Source organism: Tupaia chinensis, unplaced genomic scaffold (assembly GCF_000334495.1).
Source record: "Tupaia chinensis unplaced genomic scaffold, TupChi_1.0 Scaffold000065_1, whole genome shotgun sequence".
Classification (NCBI taxonomy): domain Eukaryota; kingdom Metazoa; phylum Chordata; class Mammalia; order Scandentia; family Tupaiidae; genus Tupaia; species Tupaia belangeri.
Window position 1 is genome coordinate 3842551 of NW_006159523.1, and position 9391 is coordinate 3851941.

Sequence of the window (9391 nt, forward strand, 5' to 3'; positions counted from 1 at the left end):
ATTACATATGATTAAGAAGTTTCCGCACAGCAATAGTAATTAGTGTGAATCAACAACCCTTGGAATGGGAGAATATTTCTGTAACCTACGCCTCAGATAAGGGACTGGTAACCAGAATACACATGAAATTCAAGTGGCTTACCTGAAAAGAAAAAATTATCAACCCAATTAAAAGATGGGAAAATGAACTGAATAAGCAATTCTCTCAGGAAGATTTATGAACATTCAAAAAGCATACAAAAAATGCTCAATATCCCTCATCATAAAGGAGATGGAAATCAAAACCACAATGAGATACTACCTGAACCCAGTCAGGACTAATATTAAAAAATAAAATAAAATAAAATAAAGATAAGTACTGGTAAGGCTGTGGTGAAAAGGGAGCTCTCCTAAACTGTTGGTGTGAATGTAAATTAATACAGCCACTATGGAGATCAATATGGAGGTTCCTCAAAGACCTACAAATAGAACTATCATATGGCCCAGCAATTCCACTCCTGGGTATTTTTACTCAAAGGACAGGAAAATGCTCAGTAAGAAAAGTGTTTTCACATTTATGTTTATTGTAGCATTATTCACAATTGTTAAGACACGGAACCAACCCAAATGTCCAATGACAGATGAATGGATTGAAAAAGTGTAGAACATATAGTAAGGAATACTGCTCAGTCATAAAAAAACGACCCTGGCATTTGATAGAATGTGCATGAATATAAAAGTAAACTGCTGAATGCAGCAAACCAAACTATGAAAGAGAGACATTGTACATCTCCACTTAATCTATACTATCTGCACTCTATGGCAGAAACTGAAAGATGAGAGGATACAAACCTATGAAAAATGGTTGAGGACACTGGAGATAATGTGGGAAGAGGGTGGGAGATGTGGGTGAGTAAGAGGAAAGGAACCAAGGAGAAAAATAGAGAGACAAGACATTTGAGGGACACAGAAATGGAGGATTGTCTATTGATGATAATGTGTACGGTATCTTCAACTGGACTGGTGAGAACTGTGCTCATGTTGGGCTAATTCATTTTACATGCTATAGTGATGTACAGTAATTGAATGTATACAATAAATTATAATAAAAATTTTTAAAAAGAACTATTTTCTTAATTACACAGAATAATTACTGGGAAAATTGGTAGGATGAGCAAAACCTTTCAGAAATAAAAAAATAGCAAATGTAAACTTTTTAGCTGTTTGGTGTCTGAAGTGTGCCTTAAAACCAATTCAACATCCAGGAAAAGAAAGACTTATTCATCAGTGGGCAAGTGTGTGGAGAGGTGGAGTCGGAGTTTTAACCTTTTTCTCACTGATAGTAGAAAGATATCCACCCGCATTCTGAATGAGTCAATGATTGCTAATGACTATAAATTTGTCATTTTTTCTATAGGTTAAAATATAAGTACAGACATAATAAAATAATGCTGTCTTCTCTCATAAATTTTTATGCTCATAAATTTAAGGACTAGCCTGATTGAGAAATCTAAAGTGGATTTACTTGAAATGCCGACTGCAATGACAAGGGAGAGGCAAGGCAATATATGTGTGAGTATCCAGAATCTCACCATTTATTGCACAGAGGCTTACAGACTCCCTGCCCGTCTCTGCTTCATTGGGGAACAGGAGGTAAGGACTTCCAAGTGCTCCAGCTTAACAACATGAGTTATTGTTAGGATAGTAGCAATGATGTTTTACATTACATATCTACTTCATTCTGTCTTAATTGTATTTTATTTATTCTGCCAGGGCAAAATTAAAATACCTTCTTCATCTTATGTGTTCCTTATCTAAATTGATTTCAAGTAAGTAAATTCGCCCTTAGGAGCATGTGGGGAGAGTGCCTGACAGCCACAGAGCCTTGAAGAAAAAGTCGAAGACGTACCTCCTGAGAGCCAGCTGGGCATTCCCTCCAGTATTTCTCATCTTAGCATTCATTATAAAGCTTTCCTATTCAGACTTAGTGCAGCACTGATGAGGAAAGATGATGTCCTACTTCTTGATTACAAAAGTATTTTTTAAATAGTAATTTAGTGAGTCTTCTAATTACGATATTAATAGATATTATGAAAGTTTTGAAAAGTAAAAAAAGAAAAAAAGAATGAAAACTCTAATTTCAGGGTCCCACAACACAAATATGTCATTTCTTTCAGAAAATTGTATTACAGAGTGATCCTACATTCAGAAAAATCATTCTAAAACAAATCTGATGCTTTTCCAGGAGTTCCAGATCACAGCAAGATCACCATGGAATTACTTGTTAAAGCAAACACCCAGTTTGCCTATGATATATTCCAAGAGTTTTTAAAATTAAAGAAGGACAACATCTTCTACTCCCCGATCAGCATGTCATCAGCATTAGGAATGGTCTTCTTAGGAGCCAGAGGAAACACTGCACTAGAATTCCAGAAGGTAGATGTTGGCTGCAGTGTATTGACTTGTACGAGTTCTTGTCTGTCACTCTGTGGGCTACTGTGTGGATGGTAACAGAGATAGAGACTGATGAGTAGCACAGGGGCTGACCAGGCACTCCAAGCCATGATAAGTCACACCCTCCCTAGTGCTGGCTCACCTACTTCCTTGAACCCAGACTTCTTCTGGGAGCTGGATGACCTAAAACTGCCTCCCAATGACAGGCGAGTGTAAAATACAAAGACTTGGTAGGAGTGATGCATTGACTTATGTCTAAGAGAAACATTGTCAGTGAGTTCCTCAGAAATGAATAAATAAGATTCTTCTAAGCAAGTGGAGATCAGCCAGCTTTGCTGTTTCTTCAAGAAGAAACTCTTGCACTGAAGGAATTTTTTTTTCCTCCTTATTTGTTTTTCTTTACTTTGGTTTGTTCTGTGAGGCTTATTTTGATTTTTTTTCCTCAGATTTAGAGCTTTTGTGTAACCTTTCCTTGTCTCACTTTCTATGTCTTCTAGACCCTTCATTTGGATGCAGTCACAGAGTGTACAGCAGAGACAACTGCAACACGTCACGTGAGTCATAGAGCCTTTCAGTCCAGAGAGAACTTCAGAGAACTGAGAGGGTCAGAGAATAAACTGAGACAAAACAATTTTTTTCAGTAAAACCCTGGACAAAAGAAGAGTGATACATACAGAGTGATTTCATATTTCCTGATACATACATACTATTTTCATTCTTTTACTGAGAAAAGGTCAGCATTGTACTTTTAAAAAATGGATCCAGAGCCAGAAAGTGGAGGTTCAAAGTTTCATCCCAGGTAACCAAGGGTAAAAAAAAAAAAAAAGGAATCTGACTCAGCATGTACAACACATGCAAACAGTTACAACATTGCTAGCCTGAAGTAAGCCATAATAAACATTGTTAGTATTACTGTAATCCCCCCTTAGCTGTGGTTTTGCTTTTTCAGTTTCAGTTATCCAGTTTGAGACAGGAAGATCATGTTCACATAACTTTCATTTCAGTATATTGTTATGTAGTAGCTCTATTTTATTATTAGTTATTATTGGTCATCTCTTATGGTGCCTAATTTATAAATTGGACTTTATATCATAGGTATGTCAACAACAACAACAACAAAAAAAAAAAACAGAGCATATGTAGGATGCAGTACTAGCCATAGTTTCAGACATCCACTGGGGGTATTGGAATGCATACCTCATCAATAAGGGGGGTCTACTGTATTGTAAAATAATTGTAGTAATCATAGTGTTACTAAAGTTATTTCATTTTAATAAACTCATTAATGAAATAAGAAAAAGCCAGCACAAGTATGTTTTGGAAATGGATTGTTATTAGATATACTGGTTTTAAGCCTTAAAAGTCCAAAATTCTAAGTTGTAGAACAAGATATTCTGGACTCAGACAAGCTTAGATTCAAAACTATTCATTTCCATCACCATGCAGAGGTTATTTAATTCACTGAGCTTTCTCATTTTCATCTGAATTGGACTAAAGACTTAGAATTGCCTGTGTGAAACCCTCGGTTGAGTATCAAGGACACGATATTCTTACACACAGAAAATGACTGTCATGAGAGAAGTGCCATAGTTCTTGGTTCTCAGGTCTTAGAAATGATGTGTCCGAGGGGTAAGATAGGGCTTCTTGTCACAGCATGTTTAAAAGATTCAAGCTTTACTATAATCATATATTCCTGAAAACTGAGAGAAATTAAATACAGTTCTTGGCCTTAAGAACTTTAAGAGTTTAGTTAAGAAGCTAAACTTAATCATTTCAACTATGAAAAGACAATCCAATCGTAGAATGGTGCTGCATCTTTAGTTCAAAACTGAAAAGGTTAGAGCAGGTAGCGAGACAGAATTTTTCGGAAGAGATTAAGGTAAGGTGGAGGGACCAGCAGTTAGCATAATTGCTATGTCGCTGAACTCCCATGTAGTCAACTGCGGTTCTAGTCCCGGACCCGGTGGCTTAAGCTCACACCGGACGCATTTGCATGCGTGCCCAAGATCCCGAGGAGAATGGAGAAAAGACTGCAGTGTGGCCACCCACCTGGGGGAGGGTGATTTCTCACTTTCTGTCTCTCTGTCTCTCTCCATCTTTCTGGTGCGTGCACATGCCTTGTAGCAAAAAACTAAAAAAAAAAAATAAATAAGTAAAGTGGATTTTCAAGGTATTTGGATCAAATACTCCAAATATCAGGGAATAAACTCAAAGGTCATTTTAAGACCACCAAACATTAGCTATTGATCTAACAGGATTAGCATGAGTTTAGTATTTACATTGACAAGAGTAATTCAATGAGCTCTCTTTTGAATGTCTAAAGGAAGAAAAGTCAGAAATTGTACATCACCAATTTCAAAAGCTTCTCACTGAATTAAACCAACCCACTGATGCCTATGAGCTAAACATCGCCAACAGGCTCTACGGGGAAGAGACTTATCAGTTCCTTCAGGTAAGTGTCACCTGGTCTACCGCAACTTTAATCTGCATCGTGGGTCTTATGTCTATAAATGATCCAATGGGGGACAGTGAGGCAGACCAGCTGGCTGACCAGATTGGGAGCATTTATATAGAGTGCATCAGCTCCACTAGGACTCTACTTCACTGGACAGTCCCAGACTCTAACAACATACTGGTAAAGTGTGGCTTTAGAGATTCACTTATAATGAAAGAGAAATTTGGGTAGCATATCCTTACTAGGAGATGCCATTAATAATAAGCACTGACTCCGTCACATAATGCACACTTTGGTGGGAAATGTATGGTTCATGGAGTATTACTGGAATGGGTTGGCTTGAATGAGTTCCTGGGAATAGTTGGGGAAGTACCAGGGAATACTAGATGTCCAGTATGGAAAGTATAAACAAGGATCAGAAACATTAAGGGTTGAAATTACTGGTGACAAGTCTCAGAAGCATTTATCTCCTGGGAGCAACCTGCTTTGCAGGTTGCAAATCAGTCTTTTCTGTCCCTGCCTTTGTCTGATGGTTTTGACCTTTAGTGACCTCCTTTTTGTGCCACCTTGCACTCCTCTCTCATGTCACCTACGTAACACCTGTAAAAAATATATGTGGGCAGGAAATGGTAAATTTGCTTAGGACTGGATTCAGCTTAGAGCAATTATAAATAATTAATTTGGTGATCCATAGTTACTGATTATACATAATTACCAATTACCTTTAATTCCTCCTTTCTTCCTCTTCTCAAAGGGATATTTGGATGACATTAAGAAATTTTACCTAACTACTGTGGAATCTGTTGATTTTGCAAATGCTCCAGAAGAAAGCCGAGTGAAGATTAATTCATGGGTAGAGAGCCAAACAAATGGTAAGTAAGGGGTGCCATTCAATGTGGGAACTCTTTTCCATTTTAGCTGTGACTGAAGGGGGTTCTGGGGGTGGACATTGAGTTGAGTTTGCAGACAGGTTGAAGGAGGGCACTGCAGATGAAACGGTTCAAGTCAATATGGAAAGAACAAAGGAGAACGAAGAAAGGGATCACAGGAAGCTGATTATGTGAAAACACGGCTAGAGAATTGTCTGCTTATGGCACTGGATAATAGTATCCTTGTGGATCCTTAATCTCTGCTCATACCCATTTTGAGATCTTCTCCTTCTCTTTAAATCAAAGTTCACTTTTGGTTATGGATATTTAAGAGAAAGCATTAGTTAGCATTCTTCTCTGCTATATTAATCAGGAAACAAGTAGCCCTGCTCTAAACCACTCTTCTTACCTCCTGAGCTGGAGCAGCCTAGGACACATTCCAGCCACCCTTTCTGCAGGTGTTATTGCAGCCATGACCACCTACCCTACCTTCCACCTCTCATTAAGGGCCAAGCCTACAGCAATCTAACACGAGAATACTAAGACACCCCAGAGAGTCATGTCTGACAGCACAGGGCATGTGTTTCAGGTTACAGAGTTTATGCCATTTGTCCCAATTAATAATAAGGCCCTACTTCCTCTGAGTAGTATGCTGAAGTTGAAAAAACTAGAAAGGAAGGTAGAGAAGGAAATAAAAAGACAAGATACATTTAAAGAATAAATAAAATGACTTTATCAGTATTCAATGTACAATGACCGAAGCCATCTATAGACAAGAACCTGAGCTCCTTTCCCAACACAAGGAGTGGTGTCTCCCTCAGGGGTAATTATGTCAGGCCGACACCTGAGGAACTGTCCATCTACAGAACCACTGGTCAGTGAATCAGTAAAGTAGTGACTTGGGTGAATAATAATTAGTCACGGACTTTCACGAAGCCTCTTCTAGACTGCTTGTACCTTTTTTCTTTCCCATACAGAAAAAATCAAGGACCTGTTTCCTGATGGGACTATTAGCAATAATACCGCACTCGTTTTGGTGAACGCAGTCTACTTCAAAGGACAGTGGGATCAGAAATTTAATAAAGAAAGAACTGAAGAAGCAGAATTTTGGCTGAATAAGGTATTGTCTATATTTCATTTATATAATGTATTAATAACCTAAAAAAGGTAAGCTGAGGCAAAATACGTAAGCAAAAAGGACTTTATGTGGGCATAAGTTTGAGGACTGCACCAGCCTAGATGAGCATAATTATCAAACATGCTGAAAAACATCTTTCAGCTCCTATGCAGATTATAAAGCAAAAGCCACAGAGAGAATGGAGAGAAGAGAGAACTATACAAGTTGTTTTGTGATAATTATCCTTGGCAACTAGGATCAATAAGATGGTGTCACTCTAACATTGGACAGAGAGTCTATAGGCAGATGTTCTTGCAGAATTCAGGTTGCAGTGGTCTTTGTACAAGGCTATGGTTCTGGAAGAGTTTCCTAAATAACTGTTTTTAGTCAGGCATGCTAGGATTCCTCCATTGCCTTCTCAGCTTGATTTAGTCAAGATTGACATAAATGACTCCATTTTGATCTTGAAAAACCTTCACAGTGGTTATGCATGGGATGCTAACTTTAAAACACATCTGGCGGAAAGTTATCACTGCAAGTTCAAAATAGAATTTGCTATACATGTTGTTTGTTTTGTTTGTTTTTTTGTAACTTTATTTATTGGGTTGTCACAAAAGTCACAACGCATTTTTGCATAGAAAAATACTTTTCCAACAACCCAATAATTAGGCATATTTAAACAAATTTTTTGCTTCTTATTCACAAAATTCCTTGGCTATCTCTTAGAAGGTGAAGGGTGTGTTTGATATCTCAATACTGTTATCTTTTTGTTCTTATGCCCACTTGGCATTTGTTTGACACATTAATTTATCACAGGATACAAGCAAATCTGTGCAAATGATGAAACAAAGTGAGTCATTTAATTTTGCCTCTCTGGAAGATGTGCAAGCCAAAATTCTGGAAATCCCGTACAAAGGCAAAGATTTAAGTATGGTTGTGCTGCTGCCAAATGAAGCAGATGGCCTGGGACAGGTAAAACCTCACATCTCCAGTTCTTCCTTCTATTGCCTGATTTCTTCTGAGGTACCACGTCTAAATAAGGGAAAAGCTTTTCTAGTCCAAGTTACCTTAAAATAATGGAAAGTTGAAAAAGAGGAACCATGATTCATGTTGGTATTGCACAAACTCTAGCAGAGGGCCTGATATTCACTAAAGACTTAATCAGTTATTAATTAGGTAGAGTTATAAACATTAGATATTAATTTGATGATATTGTACAACAATTTAATCTTGATTGAGGAAAATATTCATATGTTCACAAATATGTCAAGCAACAAGCTGAATATAAGTATGGTATACACTATAATTATAGTATGTACTAACCAATGTGTACAGATAAATAAGAAGAGTTTATTTAAAATTGGCACATGTAATAGGCTAGTAGCATAAGGAATAGTGATACACAGTTCATTTTGTACAAAAAATTGATTATTCTGTTTTTGTGCATACATATATACATATGCACTTACATATATATTAAATAAGTACACTTATATATTCAGAACCATTATTTTTATTATTAGCCTAATATCTAATGAACTGAACCTTCTGTATTTTACATACACTGTAGGATCCAAATTTTCCATATAATCAATTCTTTATTAAAATCCATTAAAGAGCTATCATTAGTAACATCAGTTTACTTTCCATTTTTATAGCTTGAAGATAAACTCACTTCTGAAAAGTTAATAGAGTGGATGAGCTCCCAGAATATGAACAAGAGGCAGGTGGATTTATGCTTACCCAAGTTCAAAGTGGAAGAGAGCTATGACCTCAAGGCCACACTGGAAGCTATGGGGATAGTGGACGCCTTCAGTCCACAAGGTGCTGACCTCTCCGGCATGACCGGGAGCCGGGATCTCGTGGTGTCTAAAATTATGCACAAGTCCTATGTGGAGGTGACTGAGGAGGGAACGGAGGCTGCAGCTGCCACTGGTGCACTTGCTGTTCCAATGTCAATGCCAATACGTGAAAATTTCTGTTGTAATCGCCCTTTCCTGTTTTTCATTAGGCACAATAAGACCCAAAGCATCCTTTTCTTTGGTAGAGTTTCTTGCCCTTAAATGCAATTAGCCCATCACTACTTTGGGGAACAAAAAATTGATTACTAGAAATAGCAGATTATCTTCAATTCATTTTCCTTTCCAATCTTGGTCGTCATCAAGAATTTAATAGTTGAAATATTGTGTCTTTCTATCTTTTTCTTTCTATACACTCATATAAACCTACATTTTTTCCCCACAAAAATTCCCTTTGGGCAAATGTTTAAATTCATAATATTAAAAAAATTTTAATATTAAATCTTCTAAAATTGAAATATATTTCTGTTTGGGACCTGTTTTAAATAGACTAAATCAAATTATACTTTCCCTTCAAACTTCGGGAACCAGCAGTTAGCATAGTGGCTATGTCGCTGGACTCCTACGTAGTCAACCGTGGTGGCTTAAAACTCACGCTGGGTGCATGTGCCGGCGTGCCCAAGATCCCGAGAGGAGAATGGAGGAGAAGGGATTGAGG

At 37.5% G+C, this 9391-nt stretch overlaps 1 protein-coding gene across 1 annotated transcript; it reads left to right on the forward strand.

Annotated features, from left to right (window-relative positions):
- Positions 1–2238: 2238 nt before the first annotated feature.
- LOC102480057 (serpin B4) lies at positions 2239–8937 on the forward strand. The gene is made up of 7 exons (XM_027766240.1): positions 2239–2415; positions 2931–2987; positions 4757–4885; positions 5643–5760; positions 6735–6877; positions 7691–7846; positions 8533–8937. Exons 1-7 carry the CDS (start codon positions 2251–2253, stop codon positions 8935–8937), a joined length of 1173 nt encoding a protein of 390 aa, XP_027622041.1. The 5' UTR covers positions 2239–2250.
- Positions 8938–9391: the final 454 nt, after the last annotated feature.

Excerpts from the sequence above, each read along its gene's own strand:
- LOC102480057 (XM_027766240.1), top strand. The coding sequence starts at position 2,251 with ATGGAATTACTTGTTAAAGCAAACACCCAGTTTGCCTATGATATATTC. Across the intron at positions 4,886-5,642 it reads AGACTTATCAGTTCCTTCAG|GGATATTTGGATGACATTAA; the intron begins GTAAGTGTCACC and ends CTCTTCTCAAAG. Across the intron at positions 7,847-8,532 it reads AAGCAGATGGCCTGGGACAG|CTTGAAGATAAACTCACTTC; the intron begins GTAAAACCTCAC and ends CCATTTTTATAG.